Here is a 24,284-nt window from a genome sequence, read left to right as displayed (position 1 = left end):
TTACATGTTAAGTTTTATCGATTTCCCTTCTTTTGTTACTTTAATATTTTTTTGTTTTCATTTTATTAGATCAACAGTAAATCTCTTTGTAGATGGAGTAGATGGGAGCAAGAATTGTGCAGTGTTGTAAGAGACTTCAACTATCACAAAACAAGGGTGTTTAAGTGAAACAAAACATCAGTGAGCAAACACTACTTCTTGCCAACAGTCGTCATGAAACATTTACATGTATATGACAAGACTCACCAGTCTGTGGTCTGAAAATTCTACCACCATCAAATTCACATTCAATTACAGAGGTCTACCTCTTCCAATGAAATATCATCTCTCCCAACACGAGGATTGAATTTAACGGACCAAGATATTTGAATAGTTTTTCAAGTGCCACTGAACCACCTGCAATTCACAGCTTGCATAGCAAGCACACTAACTACTACACAAGGGTGGATTAATAGGGGCACTAGTCCTTGTTTTGCATTGCTCAATATGGCCTTGTTGATTGGTCCCTCAGTACAATTAGTACTACTTTCAAATTGGTAACACAGAGGCCATGGAGACAGATTGGGAAGCCACAAGGAGCAGTGACTGAATACAATACTCTTTCAATTTTCGTACTTGTTAACGTGTTAACATGTTAACTGAATTCCCTCGAGATTCAAAGTTAAATAATTAGATCACAATATTTTTTTATTACTTCATGAGATGAAGAGTTTGAAATAATAAAAAATACATTAGGCAAGAATCAATTTAAAATCTAGACAAAATTGAAAATCAGATTTTTGAATTTACGTGTCATGAAATATTTATTTATTGAAAACTGTATTTTAAAGATTAGTAATCAGGATTTTATTTCCAAAGGTTATCAAAAGAAAGCAATGCTCTGTTAATACCTCATTTGTAGAAAGTTGTCTTTTAGTTTTGTTGTTTATTTTAGCAGAAGTCCAAAAAGTTTTATGTGTTTGAGATTTAAGGAGAAGCGTATCACAAACGAACAAAGTAGTGTGATGGGGACGCAAAAACACGTGCAACAGCCAGGGCACTAGCCAATTTCAAACTTAGGTTTCAGATAAGAGGTAGGAATGGTGTTACCATCAAGGATCCATGGTACTGAAAAGTACCTCTCTTCCTCCCCCCCTCCTCCCACGTTCCAAATTTTCGGCACGCAAGGTTGTTGACTGCTCATTTATTCTAAATCGTGGATGGTGAGGACCCTGTGGCAATGGGTGAAGGTGTTACATTTGTCCTCCTGAGTGTACTCTGACACATGAGGACTGGTGCACAAACAGTTATCTTTTGGAGTACTGTAATTATACCAATGACTTGCCCATGACGTTTATTGCTTGGAAAACCTACAATAACTTTATTGTTTTAGCACATCTTAGAAAAGACATTTTGCCTCTCATTTTATCATTTTTTTTTCCCTATGTACATCATTTTTAGCCTGGTATAGCCCAAGAAAAAAACCCGTATCCAGAAGAAGTACGTTTTTTTCTTCAGATTATGGTAACCATGGTCCATTAAGGCGTTCTTCATAATGAACTGTTGCCATAAGTTGCTGTTAGAAGAGATATTGCTCTCTTGAACCATGTAGAAGTTAACTTCATTCATAGAAGTTCTTGATTTCCAAACAATCAAACTCAGCCAGAGGTTTCTGATATGCTGAAGACAAAACCATAAAAAAGTTGGCTCTCTGACGATCTTAATAATCCCTATCAATTTCTCCAAATTTGTTAAGTTTCCTGTGTTTCGATCTAGGATTTTCATTCCCATATTTTACAGTGCAGTACTGGTTTCTTTCTAAATATCCCTAACTATGATGAACAACTGACAGCAAATTATATTCATTACCCTCAAAGGAAACTTTCACATTAATTAAAGCGAAGAAATGAGTGAAATTGAACCCAAAATTCCGAAGAAGACTAACAATTTGAGTGCAATTTAAAATAAACAAGCAAGAGTGAATTTTTGAGATAAAAACAATCACGGACCCGCCAATTTTCTGCTCTGTTTAGCATTACTTCTCCAACTCCTGGCCAATGAGGATGCAATCAAACAAAGCAAAGCGTGCCTTCATTCATGTTATCAAGCTGATTCCAAGTATGCTGCATGGGTTTATAAATGGCATCATTACATTGCTTATAGAGCCCGTGGGTGAGACAAAGCAAATTCTGTGTTCTGATTGGCTACCCAAGCTGGCATGATGGGCTCATCCCGCTCGGGATTGCCCACATTGATCCTGCACATAAAAAAAAATATTTAACAATTATTCGCCAAAGGCAAGGTGAATACCGTCAAATAAATATTCTACAATTTGATTATTCAACAATATTCACCGAACCTGAGGTGAATAATTGTAAAATAGTATAATTTCAGAGCTGAACAACAGAGAACTTTCTAAAATAATAACAATTTAGTAACTTTTATTTACATTTTATTTTAACATTTTATATAAACCGTGTGGAGCGGTTTATATAGTGTCATATAAGGAAACCCTCTACCAATCAGATTGCTGGAAACTCTGCTCAGCTCTGACACTATACTAAATAGAATTGGAACCACGTTCGTAATTCTCTGACAGTTTTTAGGTGATGGAAATGCAAAAAATGGCAGAAGATAGTCAAAACAAAGAAGACAAAAACCACTCTCGTGAGTTTGTTGTGCTACAAGCACAGTTGGCTTTGTTTCCCAGCTCTCGAAGTAAACAATTCATTCTTAAATCTTAATAATTAAAAGCAAAATCTTTTTGTATTTGAACTCGGTCAATATCCAGCCATCTTGACCTCATGCTTGGTTAATAATACATATATATAGAGATATCACACGTAACTACGACTGGTTAACTATTGTGAGTCAAAGGTCTTTGTCTAACCTGGTTGTTTCCGCTGTTGATGAAGTTGACGAGAACGTCGATGATGAAAAATGTTTATTGAAGTCAATTCTCAGGAGCAACTGAGCCAGGTGAGGACTTGCTTGATGACTTCGAACGCTGGACAAGATTTGAAAAAAAAGAACTGTTTGTCTCTCGTACGTCTAGAGAGAAGAAAAAAAGTTTCCAGTGAGATAAGTATTTAAATTAATTTCCCATAAAATGTTCGGCTTACACTGTCTATATTGTCACTGCTACTATACCTTAGTGATGTTGTCAATCTGGCTCAGTTCTCTCTTAGCGAGACCACTACTGCCTGTCTGAAGGAGGAGCGAACTGAAGGATTGGCATAAGTTCAATATCTCATCAAGACAATGTGACACCTGTCAATCAAAAAGGGCGCACCAATAACGATAAGAAAAAAATTTTAAAATCTGAGAAAAAAGCATATATAGGTACATTTTATCTTTGGCTGGAATTGCTCTGTTCCAAAGTAATCCTATCTCTTTGTGCCTGTACTGTTCACACAATTTAGCATCCGTATGCATATTCCCCATACTGCTCTCCATGTACTGTATTTCTTCAGGTACTGACATAGAGAACTTGTTTAACAAGTGAAAGCTTCTATGTCAACAACCATTAACTTCATTCCCCTTCACTTAATATTTGATTCATAACTAACCGGTTTCATGAGTAAAAAAGACTGAGCCATCAATGTTGTAAGAAAATTATCATGTGCCAAACGGATGGACTCAAAATCTCTCGTGCTTTTGATTTTTTCCACAAGTTGACTGTACTGCACTTCTAGCACATCCACCTGTATAAACACAACCAAGAAAACATCATGGTCCATAACGAAATGAAGCCAATCATTATTAATAAATAATTTCAGTTTAAAGGAGGGTGGCGGTCAGTATACAAACAAACTAGCTTTTTAAAATTCTCTGAGTCAGTTTAATTGCCTTCAACAAACAACTGATAGATTTTTCAGTGTGAATTCTTAAACATAAGAACGCCACAATTTTAGAATTTCCTTCTGTACGTTAGCTGTAAGTGAGTTACCTGCAGGTAATACTGTAGGTTATCAACCAAGAAGGCCATATGCATCCTTGAAAGCCAGATCTTTGTCATATTTGATAGCTGTGCAGTAGATAAGTGTTTGGTGCCCATATATGCTGCCCACACTTGTTGAAGATCCAACTGAGTTCTCTTCACTTTTAACAAAAATCTAAATAACTTGTTGTAGCTGCAGCAAAAAAGAATCAAACACACGCACACAAACAGAACGAGAGGTCAGTTTCGTCTTTACTTAACCAAAAGCTTCTTCCCATAGGCATGGGTCGCACTTGGCAAAGTTTGGTGTGAATGTGGTCACTGGTGTAAAAATCTGTCATTGAGGCACATTGCCTAATGCGACCCTAACTTTTCCAGTTCGCAAAAACTTTGAAAACCAGTGAAAACATCAAAGACACCATAGTGCTTGGGTGGGGCAGGCAGATTTCGAAAAACTCGGGCTAAACAGTAGCTATCACAGCGGTAACTGTCATCGCTTGTCAGTAAACAGCAAACGACTCGACTGGTCACGGAACTGACCAGCTTTATGGCGCTCGAAGTAATCTTCACTAACATAGATTTCTCGCTCTCATCATAGCGGCAGTCAAAACAGTTAAACAGGCCTTAACCCATCTTTCATAGATCATACGAAAGACAAAAAAGTGCTCGTGATTTAACTGAATAAGAAGAATAAGCATCACCGTGATCCTTATTAACAATGCTTCAACGAGATGCATTTTTTTAACGTTTGTTTTCCTTTTTCAGCTCACTGCTCTCTCCCCATAACACGTCGATAAACGTGTGTCTGGTTTATCAAAGTGTCAGCACTGACAATTTTTCACCTAGTGCAACCCTGATAGTTGAAACCAAAAGTTTGCTTTCCGGTTGCGGTTTCAAATTTTCTGTGTTTTTTTTTGCCGGAAAGTCGAAAACTTTGCCCAAGTGCGACCCATACCATAGGTAGGGCACTGGATCTTCCACTGAGGAAAACAAACCTTCCTACTATCTTTTTGTGACATTCACTTGTCATATTTAATGTCCATTCAGCAATCTAAGCTCGTCTCCATGGCCAGTTAATAAATTAATAATTTTCGAGACTAAATCTGCAACTTCAGTTGCCAATTTGGTAACCTGCATTCAGCATGGCATATTGTAATGTGTACGTAACTCCCTGTTTTAAGGTCTTACGTTTTATGAAGATCTTCCTAAAATACCATTGATGTATATGAGAACGATCCTTCGCAGTAAAGCACTATTTGAGCAATAGTGAAAATCAGACCTGAAAAAAATTTCAGGCCTGTACGGGATTCAAACCACTGACCTCTGCGATACTAGTGCAGCGCTCTACCAATTGAGCTAACAAGCCAACTGGGAGCAGGCCATCAAATTAATTCGATATAAACCCGTAGATGATAAATCAAACAACAACAAACATATGAAACATATGTGTGAACTGCGGTTATGAGGTTATGTGTGAACTGCGGTTATACCATTGATGCTCTATCATTTTCTTCTAATATGAATTAGACCTCTTTCCTGCCTTGAGATGTTGCATGAATTCCATAAATGATTGCCAACCAGGTTTTGTTTTCTGGTGACTAAACTTACAATTGTGGTGGCCATCTTGTGATCTCAGGTTACCAAGTGGCAACCTTGAAAAAACTCTACCCATGCATCCATTTTTGAAAAATTCAAATATACAACAATTACAATGATGATTATGCCTTTTGTACCTTTTGTTATAAGACTTACTTTTCAAGTACAGTAGGTTGGAACAGAATGTGTAATGGCCACTGAACATCATACTGTAGTTTGACACAGTCCCAACCAGATATAACCACACCTGCCTGATCTGCAAAAATCAAACAGAGAAACAATACAGAAAACCTTTTTTCATATTTGTATGGGAGAACCAAATTTATTTGGACTCCTCAAGAGGATTTACTCCTCAGACTATCACATTTTAGAGCCTTTTCCAAGTACTCAGTGCACGAGCAGGGATAATAAGTGAAAAAGTGGGAAGGGCAAGAAAAAACTCATTTCATGGTTGATTATTCTATCAAGTGAGCAGCAGAATGAGACCTCGTTAAAGCCAGGTCGTATACTATGTTAAGTTCATAATTAGTTGACCAGTGTCCTGCACAGTGCTAAGATCAACATGTAGACTGATCCTGACAATTTATTTAATAAATGAGTAGCATCAAAACGGTATGAATTTTAAACTCATCATAAACACCCATATTTAACTCTTAAATGTAAGACATATGGCTACCTGTTGAAGCAGTTTGTTTCTTTTTCCCAATTTGAGTATTTTCTTTATCAATTACCACAGTGAACATAGAAGCAGCCTCGTCGTCATCTGCAAGAAACTGAAAAATGACCTTTTTAAATGAATTTCATGTAATGTAAACAATACACAAAAAATGACTTTTCTTAAATAATAGAACTCCTGGTGATTGGGAGTCCATCGCACTACAAGTTTTGCCCAACCCCCCTTGGCAGGTATAAATAGATAGAGCAAACATCCAGAGCATACAAAGACATATGGGAAGAAGCTTGAAAATCTCATACACAGAAAGAAAAAGGGATCAATTCAAAAAAGACATATTTCTTATAAAATATAAAATTACAAAAAGGTGTCGCATGCCATTACGGTAAAAGTAAAGCCTGTTTATGAGCCAAGTGGCCCATCAAGCTGGCACTTGACTCTGGTTTCTGTAGCATGAAGCAACTAGAAGTATTTCTTCTTCCCCCCTGGATGAGTGGCTAGTCCATCGCAGGGTTACTCTCCAGCATTAAATTTGCTAGTACCCATTTGAACACCTGGGTGAAAAGATGCACTGTGAGAGTAAAGTGTTTTGTCCAAGAACACAACACAATGTCACTGGCCAGGGATCAAACCCAGACCACTCAATGCAGAGTTGAGGGCACTAACCATAAGGCCACCGCCTCTCGTACATGCCGTTAGGACAGGACAAAAATTATTTTCAAGAGCACGAAAGAAAGTATCTTGTTGTTATACAGAGATCTACCTATTAAGCAATTGGTCAACAAAATGTAGTTTTCAGAGTTCTACACAACACTTATTGTACCTCCTTAATTCTCTCTCTCTCAGTTAGTAATGCTTAACTCTAAAGCAACACACCTTGTTAAGAACTTGCAAAAATGCAGCGTTGGCATCTGAAGCAAAGATCAAAGCAGAAATCAAACAATGTTACTTTGCCTTTCTGGAAAAAAATGAGGCAATCACATCTAGTGGAGGTATCAGAGAAATCTTGAGTTGTGTCCTACCATGAGAGGTGTTGTCTGATGGAGGAAGTTTAAGTAAACCTCTGGCATGTTCTATAAATGCTGAGAACAGCTCTCCTCTTCCCATCAAGAAAAAATCTTTCAAAATCTACAATTAAGACAAAAAGTGCCGAGCTTAACATTTTTTTTGCTTGCACAGAAAAGTGCAAAAATCAGACATTTTAAATTTGTGATCTGAACATATCTCTGTCAACAAAATATAAAAAAATCACCAGTTCTCAGACAGCTATTGTCATCATGATGATGATTAACATTCTTTTATTAGGAAGCTCCATCACAATTATAGTGGTTTACGTATGTTGCACGATCCTCGCAGTAGAGAGCGCTATTTATGCAATAGTGAAAATCAGACCTGAAAAATATCAGGCCTGTACGGGATTCAAACCACTGACCTCTGCGAATCAACTACGAATCAACTACAAATCAACTTAACGGTCTGCTCCCAGTTGGCTTGTTAGCTCAATTGGTAGAGCGCTGCACTAGTATCGCAGAGGTCAGTGGTTCGAATCCTGTACAGGCCTGATTTTTTTCAGGTCTGATTTTTGCTATTGCACAAATAGCGCTCTCTACTGCGAGGATCGTGCATCATACGTATCTAAAACCGCAGTTCAAAATATATGAACTTCATATATTCATCGTATCTGATTTATCATCACAGGTTTATTACGAATCAACTTTAATGGCCTGCTTCCAGTTGGCTTGTTAGCTCAATTGGTAGAGCACTGCACTAGTATCGCAGAGGTCAGTGGTTCGAATCTTGTACAGGCCTGGTTTTTTTTTAGGTCTAATTTTGGCTATTGCATAAATAGCGCTCTCTATTGCGAGGATCGTGCATCATACGTATCTATAACCACAGTTGAAAATATATGAACTTCATATATTCATCATAATAGTGGATTACATAGGATGTGACAGAAAAGATTACAGTGACTATACTTGTATTTTCAGTCCATTTATTATTTTAAATTTATTGATATTTATATCTGGACAAACAAAAAGATAGAGGGAGACATCATAATTTGAATTTTCTCCTTTGTTGGCATATAAAGAGAGGATTTACACATTAAAATGATTTGCACAAATGTTCATTGAAATTTGGAGTGAGAATACAACTTGACCCCTGTGTATGAAGTTTTTCTCATTTGACCTAGGGTTCCATTCCAAACTGTTGCGGCATTACACTTTGAGGAAATTTCTTCTTGCAAATCTGCAGCAATTTAACACTACAAAAGCTTTCATGCAAACTTTATTTACCTGCAAATGTTTTAGTAGATTCACATCTTCAACAACCAACTTCCAAAGATGCTGCAGGAGACATAATAAAGCAGTAAGAATTCTAATGTTACTATTTAATGATAACTGAAATTTAAAAAAATTGTTTGCGTAGTACTTTTAAGAAAAAATAAGCTGTGCCTTTGTTCATTGGCAAGACTGGAATAGAATTCAACTTACCTCGGCAACACACAACCTAATCTTGTCGATCTCATTTTCAAACAGCATCAAATTAAACCTGGGCATTTGTTGAAGTGAGTATAACAACCTTGTGAATTCTTCTTCTTTGTCCTGAATTATAGAACCTAGGAAATAACCATATAACAATCAATTAAGCAGTGAAATAAAAAATTCAAACTATAACAATTATAAATTATTTATTGAAAAATATAAATAAAGAATGACCTACTTCTGTAAATAGAATTATTAGTTCCCTTTGATCCTTTAAAAATTCCAACAGATTCACCAATAAACAAAACCTATAAATAGTAAAACCAAAAGTATGAATCACATTAAAAAAGATCTGAAAAAAGTGAAGAATTTGGTCAGTACTGATTAAAGTCTGTCATTACGAAAGACGATGTTCCAAATGACTCTTCTTTGCAACAGTAAGCTAAAAACAAATGAATAAAGGCTGATAGTTTCGAAAGAAACTGTTTGGGGCTGCGTTGGTGGGAGTAACGAAATAATTTGGATATATCAACAAAGTTGAAATGGTAAATTGGCCACCGTAATGATTACAAAAGCTGACGTTTCGAGCGTTAGCCCTTCGTCGGAGCGAATGAATAAACGACGAAGGGCTAACGCTCGAAACGTCAGCTTTTGTAATCATTACGGTGGCCAATTTACCATTTCAACTTTGTTGATATATCCAAGCTAAAAACAAAGATAGACAATCACTTCTCACTTCACGTGCACCTCCGTCAATGTAATCTATTGCATAACTTGCACTTATTGCAAAAAGATATACATTGGCAAAACAGGCAGAACACTAGGTGACCGATTCCGAGAACACCTTCGAGACGAGGAAAGGAATGACAAGGACACATAGAAACCAGTCGCTAGACATTTTAATTTACCTAATCATTCTAAGCAACATATGGCAATCTGTGGTCTTTCCTTACACTTAGGTAGCACGGAAAGCTGTAAAATTCTTGAACAAAAGCTCATCTTTCAAACCGGCAGTCTAAATCCCACAGGGATCAACGAACGCTTTTCATTCCACTAATTTATTCTTGTTTTTCTCCTTGCCATGTTCTCACCAATAACATAGCTCCATTCTCTGCCTTTAAAAGCACACACAACCCACAATTCCTCTATTCACTCCGACGAAGGGCTAACACTCAAAACGTCAGCTTTTGTAATCGTTACGGTGGCCAATTTACCACTTCAACTTTGTTGATATATCCAAATCACTTCTCACCTTATCAGCCACTCTAGTTGGGATATAAGATGGCAGCATTTCTGCATTTATTCTGTACTTCCACTGCACTGGTGCCTGTTTCTTAGTGTCACCTTCCTGCCATGAAAGCAATCAGAAATAAATTATAGATAGATAATTCCAGCCTTTAATTTTTTATCAAAAAGTTTATCAATCAGGAATAACCATTCTGTGTCAGAGTACTTGCAACAGATGCTGATCAAGTTGTCACTGAAAATTTTCTTGCTTTGGTTTGTAAAAACAGGCATACCCTTAAGGGATGGTTTGCAAATATGACTATACAATTAAAAAATAACCAAAAGCAATCAGTGGAGACACAGGAATGTGTTGATTTTTCTTTCTTAAGGAGCCTACATATCATCCTCGGAGACCCAGGGGCTGTGGGTCAATTTCAAGTTCGGGCATGAATAGCCCCTGGGGACATTGTCTTACAAGACTAGTTCCAAACGGTCGCAGTCATTCTGCCATCTGATTGGTGCCAGAAAATCTTTGTGTTTTTCTGCCCAATCAGAGTGAAGTGTGCTTTAGAGTCCTTTCGTGTGTTTTAACACGGACGTATACTAGTAGCTCAGTTGCTCGCTATGTTTGTTTGGACCGTGCGACGGAGATTTGCTTAAGGTGAAAAGTTTCAGTCTCAGCACACAATGTAAGAGAAATCGATCAGATTGTCTGCAAAAATCTTACCGGAAATTATACTGAATACTTTCGCAGGTATCACTAGAGAACATGTTTTAAAGTTTGCGAGGTTTGTATACAACAGGATGGTTGCAGTCATTGATATGTCACTTTAAACGTTAAACGAGATTTAAGCTTAAATCTTTCTAGATTTTTTGCATAATTTGCTGTGACTGAAACTTTGCCAATCCCGTGAAGTTATTTCGTCGCACGGGCCACGCAGGTATGTCGGGCAACTGGTACTTGCGCAACTTTCTGTGAGTGCCAAAATCTAACCTCATCTTCACTTGAAAAAACAGAAAAGCTAAGTGTGGAAACTTTTGCTTATTAGCCGTTAAGTTGCAACTTAACGGCCTGCTCCCAGTCGGTTTGTTAGCTCAATTGGTAGAGCGCTGCACTAGTATCGCAGAGGTCAGTGGTTCGAATCCCATACAGACCTGATTTTTTTCAGGTCTGATTTTCGCTATTGCATAAATAGCGCTCTCTACTGCAAGGATCGTGCATCATACGTATCTACAACCACAGTTCAAAATATATGAACTTCATATATTCATTGTATCTAGATGTGGGTAGATGACCCTGTACTACTAAGCTGACATTTGCAATAAAGCAAACCTGCCCTTTCCATCCAATATTTCTTGGTCTTTGGTTTTGTTTTCCCATTGAAAACAGCATCGGAACGATTCCCAATGATCAAACGTATTTAACTTGGTCTTCAACAATTGACAGAAGAGGTGAAATGACAATGACCAAGGGACTAGAAGAGAATCCATGGCCTTCCTAGCTCAAGAATTTCAACACTCCAGACAGCAGTTGAAAGATTAAACTCGTTCCAAACCACTTTGGTAACTGCCCGAAAAAATCTCTCCTTCCCACGATGTTCTCGTTAATAAGTTTTTGTTCAGATTTTAATTAGCTAAGCGGAAACACAGCTAAGCTTTCTCTTAGCACTTGCTGGAGGTCGTTCACGAACTTAACGTTCTCTGCAACCTTGGCCGTATTGTGAACAACTTTACAACTAAGATTAGATTTTGGCGCACACAGAAAGCAGAAAGCTAAGTAGGCGAAAGCGCCCGTTGCTCGACATACCTGCGTGGCCCGTGTGACGAAATGCCAAAGTTTCAATCATAGCAAATTATGCAAAAATCTAGAAAGATTTAAGCTTAAATCTCATTTAACGTTTAAAGTGACATATCAATGACTGCAACCATTGTGTTGTATACAAACCTCGCAAACTTTACAACATGTTCTCTAGTGATACCTGCGAAAGTATTCAGTATAATTTCTGGTAAGATTTTCACAGACAATCTGATCGATTTCTCTTACATTGTGTGCCCAGACTGAAACTTTTCACCTCAAGCAATTCTCCGTCGCACGGTCCAAACAAACATAGCGAGTAACTGAGCTACTAGTACATGTCTGTGTTAAAACACACGGAAGGACTCTAAAGCACACTTCACTCTGATTGGGCAGAAAAACACAAAGATTTTCTGGCACCAATCAGATGGCAGAACAACTGCGACCGTTTGGAACTAGTCTTGTAAGACAATGTCCCCAGGGGCTCTTCATGCCCTAACTTGAAATCGACTCAGCCCCTGGGTCTCCGAGGATGCCTCCATATGTGCTTATTATGTATATCACCTATGTTGTGTATAACTTTAGAAATTAGTCTTCAACATAAAGGTCATGTAATATCAAGATGGCACCACATAGCAATCCTCCTTACTTTTTTGTTGGGTACTTTATAAAGATATTGTCTTAAGAAACTATATGATGATCACTCTCTAGAAGTTATTAAACATTAAAGCACATTCCTCTTTAACCCCGTCCTTACCAGTATTTCAGCAAGTTGCCTCCCTGTTATACCAGGTATCCCCAGATCACTGCTGGTGCCATCGTCTGGTATGTTCGTTGTATGATCATCTTCTGACGTAACTTCCTTGATGAAAAACTCATTGTGCTTATCAATGTGAATCCCATGGAGACACCATGCACTGAGTTGTTGATACATTACACCATGACAAACAAAGAGAATTCTGAGAGAAAACCCACATAACCCAAAGTTAATTAACAAGCATAGCTAATCACAATTATATATTTAAAACTCTTTGTGCAATGTTCAATTAGTTGTAGCACAGATTTTCCCTTTTTAAATCAGCCCTGATTATCATATCCTTCTAGGCAGAGATGGGCGTTATGAGGATGGTTTTTTTTTTGTTTGTTTTGTTGTTGTTTTTTATTTTGTTTTGTTTTTTGTTTTGGCTTCCCCCTAAAAACAAACAAATAAAACATCATGACCCTTGTTGGTACTTGTACCACCTCTTCTAGAGTGTTACAACCATTCAACGACACTAAAAAGACATCAAAAGTCCTGTTACGTGGTATACTTATCTTAGAAGTTGTGATTTGAATTGATATTACCTTTCCAGTGCATCTCTCAAATCAGGGATCCCACAGTTACAGCTCTGGTACAAAATGTCCAGAATTTGACATCCTGAAGCCTGTCGACAGGAAGGAAATAGGCAAAAGTCAGTATTCATAACAATGGCTAACAAATTCTTCTTGGTGGTTGATAATGGTAATTAGTATAATTTCAGAGCTGAACAAAGAGTTTCCAGCAATCTGATTGGTCGAGAGGTTCCTTAAATGATGCTATCTAAACCGCTCCGCGTGGTTTATATAAAATGTTAAACTAAAATGTGAATAAGTGTTACTAAAATGTTATGATTTTAGAAATTTCTCTGTTGTTCAGCTCTGAAATTATACTAAAACAATTATTCGCCTCAGGTTCGGTGAATATTGTCGAATAATCCCCTCAACTTCGTCTCGGGGATTATTCGACGATATTCACCTCACCTTCAGCGAATAATTGTTAAGTCTAAAGTAAGCTGGTATCAAAATGCAATATTGATCACTGGGAGAAGATGATACATTCATACAAAATAAGATGCTTTTGAAAAAATTAGCACAGACTCATCAAAAAAGATCATAAACTAACATCAAATTCTGGAAAATTTAACCACTTGGTAAAATAACTCAAAATAAAAAGCATGACTACCTTGCTTGCTTGGATCTGCTCTACTACTGACCACAGGGCAGGAAACAAAACTTGGTACTAAAAAGATGAGATAAACATATTCGAGGATGAAAGAAGACATTATGCAGTGAATGACAAAGGCATGCTTGGAGAAAAGAACTCCGCTGATTAATACCTTGTATGCTTTACCACTAAGCCATAAGAGACTTGTGGCAAGCTAAGCCATTTTACTAAGCCCATGGAGACAAACTTACAGCATACTGCTAAGATAGGAATGTCAAAGGATAGGATCATTGCTAAACTTAACCTCCGTGAAAACTGCTACTATAATACTTTATCCAAAAATATAGTGAGATAACAGAGAATGGAACAGACTTCAAAAAATCATTTAACTTTCAAACCTGTTCTAAACTGTGTTCGATAAACGTCAGCGGCAGCTTAGGATCTTTAAGAATCTGTGGTAAAAACAAAATAAAACATAATGATTGTCACAGGTTTCGAGAACAGAACTTTGTGATATATGTTTAAATGAAATGATAAAAACATAAGGTAATAATAACAGCCATGTATGACTGATATCAAGTACCTGTTTTTCTAAATCAATCAAACTTTTCCTGTAAGAATCCAGGACCTGGTCCAAACCAGTACAGAACGCCTGGATGTACAAACCAAAGGATCCGGCTGAGGTTATTCCTAGACACAAGACAATGTACGTATTAGAAATACTGTCCGTTAAAAAAAAAACAGTTTCTTAAAAAATAGTTTCTTAAAAAAAATACCAGAGACATTAAATAGTTTCATGTTTTTGCTTACCATCCTTGGATCGTTTGATTGTCTTCAGATAGGGTGAAACTTCCGAATACTTTCTCCGAAAAGTTTGAAAGTTTTGAAAGTATGTCCCAAGTTTGCAGATTCTGTTCAGAAGATCAACTTCACTCCCATGGATAAATGGCAAATCAGCAGCAACCTTGAATGAAAAAAAGTACACCTTCCGTGGGCTAATACTCAATTATAAGCTTATGAAGTTTTGAAAATATTGGCGCCAAAGAGGTCTACAAGATTCATGTACATGTGGTCTATGTAGGTTTAGTCGATTGAACATGTACAAGCTCAAACCTGAAGTCCGGCAAACTTTTTGTGTACAAATATACCACCAGAATCCCCAGATAACGCCAACAAAAGTTCGTGTAACATTTTACGCTACAAACAGAACTTTAACTCCGTGGAAAGAAATACTTGTCTAAACAATCCGCCATCTTTGTTTGGATTATACTGCGCATGTATTGATTCCAGTCCCTTCAGCTGTTTTTTCAGCTGAGTACCCATAATGCACGCAAAGTACAGTTATCGTTCTCTTTCCGTCGCTTCTTATGTGGTTCTTCTCACGTAGAGGAGATAAACGATGAAGGTATAAAAAGTAACAAATTACTGCCCACTTTACCGAACTTCTGACAAAAATGAAAATTATACTTATTCTTCTCTCCACCTATGACTCATTTTCCGGAAGATGGGTTTCCTTGACTCTAGATTTTTTAGATTGAATCAAGGGATGAGCACGGACAACTGAACCCATGAGTTAAGAACTGGGACAAAATGTTAATTTGGCTGAGAATTGATGTAAAGGGATCAGTGCATAAGGCTCGTTTCTGTATATGATTTACTCGTTTGAAGTTTTCTTTATGCAGCTTACATGAATGCTGTGTGTATCTTACTGTAAAAAAATTGTATCGACATTTTTTATGTTTTGTGAGTACATGTGCACTCTTGACCAATCCAGAGTGGATAAGGGGCTGTCCTGGTGTAAAGATACTAAGGCTTAAAATTCTCCAGTTCAGTATTGATTAACTCTTAAACTCGTCTATTAAAATATCCAGCACTGTGACATTTTCGAAAGTATAGCATTCAAGGTCCTTTCTATGCCATGACCATGTTGCATGCCCAATCCTTAACTTGGAGCGCTAAAACTGTCACACTCATTCTTTGTGCTGATCAGAATAAACTATTTGAGGTGCAGTTGTTGAGCTGACGTGGTGTTTATTCTTGTTGTGTTGAATCATTTGTGGGCTATCATTTTGAGACCATCTCTTTTCCTATCCTTTTCTTTTAGCTCAACATTTCCTACCCAGCCACTGGGTGCCAGAAGCTCATTGAAGTTGATGATGAACGAAAGCTGTGAGTATTTGTTAAATATTTGACCTATGGAATATAGAGATACAGGTGCAATTGCACTGATGTTGATTCTGGCTTGCATTTGTAGTTGGTGTTTATGCAAGCCAGCTTCAGATGATATTGGAAAGAGTTCCATATAACCCCATACATTAATTATGCATTCATTTCATAAAGACTAAATATAAAGGTTTCTTTGCAACACTCTATGTATAATTAATGTATGGGGTTTTATGGAACTCTTGCCAATGATATTTGCTCAAATGTAATCACCCAGTTATAGTGGTTATAGTGAAGTGATTTACTATGGAATTTGCACTTGAATTCAGATTGGTATAATTCCTACAGAGTTAATGGCTGGAGTTTTGGTCACTTTCCATGGTATAAAACATCCAGGAGTATCAGTTCTACCCCCTAGATGGACTTTTAGACCATTGCAGTACCCCCCATTCAGCTTGCAGTTCACTTTTTAATAGCCATTTATGCTCTCGGTTAGAGAAAAGAATTAACAATGTACAGCCGGTGCCTTTCCAGAGGTAAAAAATTCTACCAGGGGTTGAACTGGAACCTTGCAACCCAGATTCCAACATGCTACATGTTAAAGCTTTGCCTCTGTCTCTGAAAAAAGGGCCAATTTTTTTTTCCCTTTTAGACGAAACTTCTATGAAAAACGTATTTCAGCTGAGTGCAGTGCGGAATGTCTTGGTGAGGAATGGAAGGTCAGTCAATTTTAAAACCTTTTATACTTTGGTATCTAGCATGATGTGTCTGTAAACCTAAATACAACTGACTCTTTCGCTTAACCAATTTGTCATTAGTAATGGTAACGGGATTGAGTGGAATTCAGCTCAGTCTGTAATCTTATAAGTAATTGACCAAATCGGATGACTGGTTTGTTACTCATGAGTGTGATTACAGACAGAAGTAGACGACGTGAAGTCCTGTTACCAATTAGTCAAACTATGATAAAATTTCAGAAACAAACTAGCCATCAGTTATACATTTTGTTTTCTTGGTGAAATGTGCAGCATGCACACATGACCCATACTATCCAGTTACACATAGGTGTGATGCATACACTGTCCTATCACAAGTATAACATATACAGGTTGGTGATAACCAATCACATTCAAGAATTTTGTTATGGATTTAATTACCATAAAAACCTGTGGATAAGCCACACCTTTTTCAAAAACTTATCGCTAGAAATTGGGGGTGCAGCTTATATGTGGGAACATTTGAAGAAAGTGTCACGAATGTTGACACCAATTTCCGTAAATGCGTCCAATCTAATCCTTGGTTACTAAGCTTCAAATGTTCTGCGCACATTCTTGTTGTAATGCAAAAATCTATAGAAAACTGTGTTGAATGAAGAAATTCCTGTCAACAAATACCAGAAAAAGATCAGTCATATGTTAAAGTTGGTAGAAATGATATCCATTATATTAAAGTGCTAAAATTGTGGGTAAGACTTTGAAGCATTTTCTGTTGCAATGTTAATAGTGAGTTTACGGACAATAAACAGTGGATGAAGAAGACTTCTCAAGACTCAACTTTGGATTTCTTTTGATTTCTTTCAAAAAAATTTTTTTCCAAAATTTGAGCTGCTAAATTCAGGGTGTGGCTTATATGCGGTGCAGCTTATCCATGGGTTTTTACAATAACTATGTTATTAAATGGTCAACTTTGCCTTTCCACAGGGATACGTGGTCAGAATCTCTGGAGGAAACGACAAACAGGGATTCTCCATGAAGCAGGGAGTGATGACAAATGGCCGTGTGCGTCTTCTGCTTGCAAAGGGCCACTCCTGCTACAGGCCACGTAGAACTGGTGAACGTAAGCGCAAGTCTGTGCGTGGCTGCATCGTGGATGCTCAGCTCAGTGTGCTGAACTTGGTCATCATCAAGAAAGGTGAGAATGATATTCCTGGACTTACAGACACCACTGTGCCTCGCCGCCTTGGCCCTAAGAGAGTTGGCAAGATCAGGAAGATGTTTAACTTGTCCAAGGAAGATGATGTACGTCAGTATGTTATCAGGAGGACACTCCCAGAAAAAGAGGGCAAGAAGACAAGGACCAAAGCTCCAAAGATCCAGCGTCTGGTCACACCTGTGGTATTGCAGCGTAAGCGAAAAATCTTGGCCCTGAAAAAAATGAGAGCACAGAAAGCCAAGCAGGAGTATGCTGATTACACAAAGCTGTTAGCCAAGAGAGCTAAGGAGGCTAAGGAGAAGCGTCATGAAATGCTGAAGAAAAAGCGTGCTTCCTCGAGTCACCGGGAGTCAGTGAGCAGTGCAAAATGAGTGCTGTGTAAATTTGAACTAATAAAGATAATTGAAACTCTGCTGATTGGTGTTGTGTTGCTTCATTACATCTGTCAACATCCTTGAACCCTTTATAGACCAAGTTAACAAACTGTGGTTTGAGGTATTTTGGTTGTAAAAAGGCAAAACATCTGTTAACTTTGAATGCACTTCTGTCACCCTTAAAATTTATATTTAATGGCTGAAAATGGTGGAGCTTAAGTTTGTTACCGTATTTCTTCACCTATAAGCCGATCTCGGCTATAAGCCGAGACCCTGACTTTCAGGGTCTTTACGCTACACTCAAGCTGCCCAAAAAAAAAGGTAAAACCATCGGCTATAAGCCGAGAGCGAAATTATTGATTGTAACTGGCCATTTGAGCAAGCGAACCTCACGGAAAACATAAGAAATTGACTCACTAAACACAAAACCTAATGAATTACAATAAACACAAAAGAAAAAAAGCGAACCAATCAAGAGATATGAATATCAATTGATCCAACGAACTGTATAAATACTACCACGCGACAACAGATTAACCACAACAACAATAATAATCTCAGTTAAACGTTTCAAAGTATCAATCTATCGAGTATACCTTTCGTCGCTGTCACTTTTTATCATCATGCCTAAAGCACGCCGTTCCTCGTATAGTATGGCTTTCAAGATAAAAGTTATCGCGGAAGCTGAAGCGGTAGAAAACAACTCGGAAATCGCTCGAGAATATGGACTAAGCGAGTCCATGGTACGACGCTGGAGAAGAGACCAGGCGACTATTCTTTCCGGAGAGCTGAAGATGTCTGCAAAACGTGCGACGATGGGCCGTTTCACTCCGAAATATCCCGAACTAGACCAGCAAGTGATGGAGTGGTTTTCACAGCAAAGAGAACAAGGTTGGTATTTACTTTTCTGTCTAAAATTTTAAGAGTTTTTGAAGAGTTGAATGATATCGTCTTTCAGTGCGTGGGAAACAGAGACTTTGATTGGTCAGAAATATGTTGTTGTCATGACAATTTCATAACATGTCACGAAAAGAGTGCTGCAGTCACGAATCTACGGTTATCTCGCAGCAAAATAAGATTGTTATTTTATTTTTCGTAGGTATTGCGGTGAGTGGATTGATCCTTCGCCTTAAAGCTAAAGAGCTCTCCGATGATCCTGCTTTCAAAGCTTCCCGTGGATGGTACGAGAAATGGAAACGACGCCACTCGGTCAGCATGCGAACCAAAACAACTCTGGCCCAGCGATTGCCCGCCGATCTCGAAGAGAACATTGTGTGCTTTCATCGCTTCGTCATTGCAGCAAGAAGACGCGCCGACTACCCTTTATCCCGCATCTACAACATGGATGAGACACCCATGCGTTTTGAGCTGCCATCGAACCGAACACTGGAATTCAGTGGAAGCCGAACAGTGCCAGTAAAATCTTGCGGAGCGGAAAAGCGGAGCTTCACCGTCGTTCTTGCTGTTGCTGCCGATGGAGCAAAGGTGCCACCGAAAGTCATCTTCAAAGGCGTCCGTACACCGAGAGATCTGGTTGTGCCGCATCCTCTTCGTGTTTCCTTCCATAAGAAAGGGTGGATGGATGAACAGGGCATCCGAGAATGGATTCGACAGAGTTTGCCCCGTGCCGAGCGTTCCCTTTTGGTGTGGGACTCATTCCGAGCTCACTTGACCGATTCCGTGAAAGATGACCTGAAGCAGCGAAACATTGACGTCGCAGTTATCCCTGGTGGCCTAACCCCGGTTGTACAGCCCTTGGATAAGTGCCTAAACAAGCCATTTAAAGATAATGTGCGCCGAAAGTACTTGGCGTGGATGACATCTGGGCCATTTGAGTTTACCCCAGCTGGGAAGAAGAAGGCGCCAAGCAGAAATCTTGTCCTCAGGTGGATCAAGGAAGCATGGGCAGAGATACCCGAAGAGATGGTTGTCAAATCCTTCAAGACCTGCGGTATTTCCAATGCCTTGGACGGAACAGAGGACGACGTGGTCTACTCTGAGGAAACCCCAGAAGTAGATGATGAATACATAGAAGAGAACGAGTTCGACACAGACAGCGAAAACGAAACGGATGGCGAGTAAACCATTGGGTTGAAAGCCCTTGCACGTATCCGTCAAACGGCTCCTTTAGGAGCCACCAATTTCATAAAAGTGAATAACCAATATTCAGAAGTTATTTTTGTTGTGTTTTATTACTTCTGCTTCATTGCTAACTTGACTACAAGCCGGGGGGGTAAAGTTATTCAGCAACTGTATATTTTTAAAATGTAAAACCCTCGGCTATAAGCCGAACCCCGTTCTCCGTGAAAAATCTCCCAAAATTTTGGGTCGAAAACTGAAAAAATCGCTCGGCTTATAGGTGAAGAAATACGGTAGATTGTTTATCTCCAGTAGTGTTCACATACCCCAACTTAGGACCAGTTCTTCAAGATGTGCCCTTTTGTTAGCAAAGTATTCTTTAACATTTTTCTTTGAAAACATTTAGCATGGATAACAATGTTGAAATCAAACCAAGTAATCCCTTTCTTTGCATGACACTTTTGTTTGAAACTATATTTCTGTCACCCCCAAGTGACCCTGCAGAGGAATTGCTCAACTGTATCACAGTCATTCATAATTTTAATGTTACTTTTTGGAGCAGTGGTGGACATTAAATAGGCATTAAAGCTGTTAGCTAACAGTTGCTAGAGTATAAGTCAGTGACCTTTTTTACTAGAGAATTAGCCCAGAAACTATCAAGAAGAATTTGCAAAAGAAAAAAAAATTTACAAAACCACACTTCAGTTTTCAAGGTTAATTCTATTTATTACACGACTTGGGCAGTCAGAGGGCCAATAACTAAAATCAACCAATCAAAATGCTCTATTGCCGGTCAATATTCTCTCAGTATTGGACCTGGCACTGTCCCAAATGATACCGCACTTGTATCCCTTTGAATTCCAGTCGTATCATAAATCTCTTATTAACCAAGCTTGCTCGGTACCGTACTGGAAGAATAGGGACTTTAACCTGTCAGAACGCCAATGCCACAGAAGACGTCGATTAAAAAATGAGTTTCTACATTTAGTTATAATTTCGAAAATGGCTGCATGTGTTTACCGTCTCATAGGGTGCCAGACCTCAAACTCAACATAACATAAAAGTAGTGTTGAGTTCCAAGTGTAACTTAAAATAATTTGCCGCCACGGTTTCGCTTCGCAGACAATGCAAATTTTGGTGATTTCACATCGTTATTTTGCAAAGGACAGCTAAGAAATGTACAAAGTTTTAAAATGCACGTGCTAGGCTATTGTTCTGTCAATTAGATCTATTGTTTTTCCACGTTCTCGTTGCCGTATTCATCATGGTTTGCTTAAAGTCCCTATTATCGGCCCTCGGTCTTTTTTGTACGGACCTTGGTCCATACTGTCAAGACCTTGGGCCGATATTCTCCCAGTGCGACCCTCACACTTGGTTAACAAGATATATGTATTACATCTTTATTTATTCCCCTTCTTCCAAAGTGTTTTGAACAAACATAATCTCTTGGTTTTCGAGTTTCATAAAGAAACTGGCAATAAAATTGGAACTAACAAGAATATTGAAACTCAAGATAGATACCTAATTATTTTACCATGGGTAAAAGATGTTGAGTGCAGATTCCAACTTGCTTTGCAAGCTGATCTTAACCCTATCCTGATCTCATAAGACAATTTCTCACCATAAGGGTAACTGGATTAAGATTACACTCAAGTATGTTCTACACCACTTGTAAGGTGTCTGATATGGAAGTTCACCACATATTCTGCATTAGTTTTCTGTACTGAGATTGCAAATGGGTATAGAGGGTGAAAAGTGAAAGCCACCAGTCGCTTTCCTGTTGGTGGTATTGGACGACCCAAGAATCCAGCGTGGATCTTAAATTTCAGAAGCCCTGAATCCCTGGAATAAAACCTGCAAAGGAAAGAAAAATCAGCAACACAAATACTTGTGATTGGTTAATAACAATAAAAACTTGAGAACTTTACAAGGGTTAGTTTCACCAAAAAATAAAGAAGGTTCTCACAAAGCTGTGGACTTAGAAATAAAACAAAACTAGCATTGTTGGACCTTGACACCCTATCATGACTTTGCATATTCTTCGTCTTGCTCTCCATGCATTACCAGTGGTACTATCATGGAGAATTTGCTCAACAACTGAGTGCTTCTCATAACCATACTGTTTGATGCAACAGTAACACTACAAGGAGAAATCAGCTGCCAATCACTCCAAAGAGTTTAACGGTCAATTCCCTCATTTCAGTTGTCCTCTTTCATGCACTGAGAAAGGGCAATATCTTAAATTATTTTATGGCTGTGTCTCACAAGGACTGAGAACTACCGAATTCACAAATTTGATTGGCTGAAATCAATATTGAAAGCAGTCTAGATTTTCCCATCTAGACTGGTCTAGAAAAAAGGTACAAAGAATATAAAAAATTGGCATATAAGATACGGCCATAAAATAAACATCTTATTAAACGAGTTAGGTCAGTCTGTATAGGAGAATCTTGACCTCGGTCGCTGGTACAGACCTCACTGCGTTCGGTCTGTACTGGTGACCTCGGTCAAGATTCTCCCCTACAGACCTCCCGCTCAGTTAATAAGAACTAAATATCAGTATATTGGCATATTGGGGTTCAAAATTTTTCTTCAGTTAAAGATTCTTATGAGATCAGCATGGTATTTCTGTCAGCTACACCTAAACTTTTACCTTATTGGATGATCTCCACAGGCCTTGGGCCGTTCCATGACAGACACCCACTTGTCGTCATATTTAAACAGGGACAAGTCCAAATAAGGACTGCTACTGTAAGACTGGGAGCTGATTGGCAACTGAGCAAGAAGACGCTTGACAGCTTCTGTATACCCTCCATATTTTGCATTTACAATGGTATGCTTGAAGCGTCTTTGAATTTGGCGAGCAAAAATGTTGCTTGAAGCTGAACAAGTAAATTGTGCTGGTGAATGCAACATAGCATTGCGGAAAGAGTCACAGAACTGTTCAAAAAGTTCTAACAATTTCTCTGAAGTGTTTTCAAACACAGCCAAGACTTTGGTAGTTTCCATGTCATACACAATAAAGAATGATGGCTGAGAGTTTGGATCTGGGACCCTCAACGTTACTACATCTTCACTGGCATACTTAATCAGCAAAATCCTACTATCAAAAAGCTGCATCTTCCACATTCTCAGAGCTCTGAACAGTTCAACATGCTGATAAAACCTCCCCATAGCTAAAGCAGTGCCTTCGTTGTGTGCACATCTCCAAAGATGGGCCAGAATTCTATGCTTCAGTCCATTAAGGCAGGTTTCCATGTATGGTCGCACAATTGGTTGGCCATTAGCATCGACGTTCCTGACACAAGTCAGCATAAACTCATCATCCTCATAACAGAATCGACCAATTGTGCGCACATCAATAAACTTGCCATCAGCCGTAACCTGAAAAATGTGAATCTGTTGCTGTTGAACGGATAACACTGCAAGTAGATCTCTGTATAAGTACAGTCCTTGATTGTGTGACAAGAATATCTTATCGCACTTAAACACTCTGGAATCTGACAACATTCCAGTTTTCATATCGACGATGTGGATTGTGTAGTCTTCTAGAGGAGACCTGGGATTTGGAGAGACCGACTCGTTGTTACCGTAGATATCAAAGAAATATGGATGCGGTTCCTCTGGGACATACGAAGCTGATCCAACTATAACATAACGGCCATCGTCAGTAAATAAACTACACTCTCTGTTCAAATGCTCTCCATTTTGTGCCACGGTTACAACGGAGCTTAAACGGAAGAAGCTACTAAACAATCTGCTTCTAATCTCAATGTCTGGCGATTCTTTTGCAAGCAATTCCTCAGCTGCACTTGGCCCTTGGAATTCGTACACCTCAACGGAGCTTTGATCTAATGAGAATGCAACGAAATAACGTCCATCGGGTGAGAACTTTCGCAGATAACATGGAGGTGTCTCGACATTCACAATCGTGAAATTTGGAAAGATGTTTTGAGTGAAAGCTCTTGCTTGATGCCAATGAGTTCCGGGTTTTGGAAAATTAGTTTCTCTCTGACGCAGCCTCCACACTAAATTCTGGTTTGGTATTCTTCTCGGCTTAAAATTCAACTCATTCAACAT

The 24,284-nt window shown here is 38.5% G+C and overlaps 4 protein-coding genes across 8 annotated transcripts in view; 2 read left to right on the top strand and 2 right to left on the bottom strand.

Annotated features, from left to right (window-relative positions):
- Nucleotides 1–894, top strand: part of LOC111330985 (3-hydroxy-3-methylglutaryl-coenzyme A reductase 2) — a 10,638-nt gene extending 9,744 nt beyond the window's left edge. For both annotated transcript variants that reach the window (XM_022936039.2, XM_088757419.1), the window contains exon 22: nt 70–894. In XM_022936039.2, the coding sequence (XP_022791774.2) occupies nt 70–130 (61 nt within the window). In that variant the 3' untranslated portion in view covers nt 131–894. The remainder of the gene's footprint in view (nt 1–69) is intronic.
- Nucleotides 622–15,029, bottom strand: LOC111336792 (gamma-tubulin complex component 4). Of its 4 annotated transcripts, none has more exons than XM_088757423.1 (21): nt 14,770–15,029; nt 14,467–14,620; nt 14,240–14,346; nt 14,055–14,108; nt 13,675–13,731; nt 13,038–13,117; nt 12,451–12,652; nt 9,924–10,019; nt 8,910–8,979; nt 8,681–8,805; nt 8,483–8,533; nt 7,211–7,316; nt 7,065–7,099; nt 6,192–6,288; nt 5,672–5,771; nt 3,929–4,112; nt 3,549–3,683; nt 3,130–3,249; nt 2,870–2,986; nt 1,989–2,236; nt 622–1,659 (listed from the first exon to the last, which is right to left on the bottom strand). In XM_088757423.1, exons 1-19 carry the CDS (start codon nt 14,845–14,847, stop codon nt 2,933–2,935), a joined length of 1,905 nt encoding a protein of 634 aa, XP_088613549.1. In that variant the 5' UTR covers nt 14,848–15,029; the 3' UTR covers nt 622–1,659; nt 1,989–2,236; nt 2,870–2,932. The 4 variants fall into 4 exon arrangements, with proteins under 4 accessions (XP_088613549.1, XP_088613546.1, XP_088613548.1 ...); XM_088757420.1 differs by having other exon boundaries at nt 2,870–3,030; nt 14,770–15,027; XM_088757422.1 differs by lacking the exon at nt 1,989–2,236 and having other exon boundaries at nt 14,770–15,028.
- LOC111331212 (small ribosomal subunit protein eS6) lies at nt 14,969–18,164 on the top strand. Its single transcript, XM_022936310.2, has 4 exons — nt 14,969–15,061; nt 15,761–15,825; nt 16,472–16,538; nt 17,520–18,164. The coding sequence occupies exons 1-4, from the start codon at nt 15,056–15,058 to the stop codon at nt 18,120–18,122; spliced, it is 741 nt and encodes a 246-aa protein (XP_022792045.1). The 5' UTR covers nt 14,969–15,055; the 3' UTR covers nt 18,123–18,164.
- Nucleotides 17,518–24,284, bottom strand: LOC111340192 (DET1 homolog). Its single transcript, XM_022947022.2, has 2 exons — nt 22,858–24,284; nt 17,518–22,058 (listed from the first exon to the last, which is right to left on the bottom strand). Exons 1-2 carry the CDS (start codon nt 24,282–24,284, stop codon nt 21,854–21,856), a joined length of 1,632 nt encoding a protein of 543 aa, XP_022802757.1. The 3' UTR covers nt 17,518–21,853.

The sequence above is a fragment of the Stylophora pistillata genome, chromosome 4 (assembly GCF_964205215.1).
Source record: "Stylophora pistillata chromosome 4, jaStyPist1.2, whole genome shotgun sequence".
NCBI classification, from domain to species: domain Eukaryota; kingdom Metazoa; phylum Cnidaria; class Anthozoa; order Scleractinia; family Pocilloporidae; genus Stylophora; species Stylophora pistillata.
The sequence above is the reverse complement of the archived record's forward strand: the minus strand, read 5'-3'. Positions and strand labels throughout refer to the sequence as shown.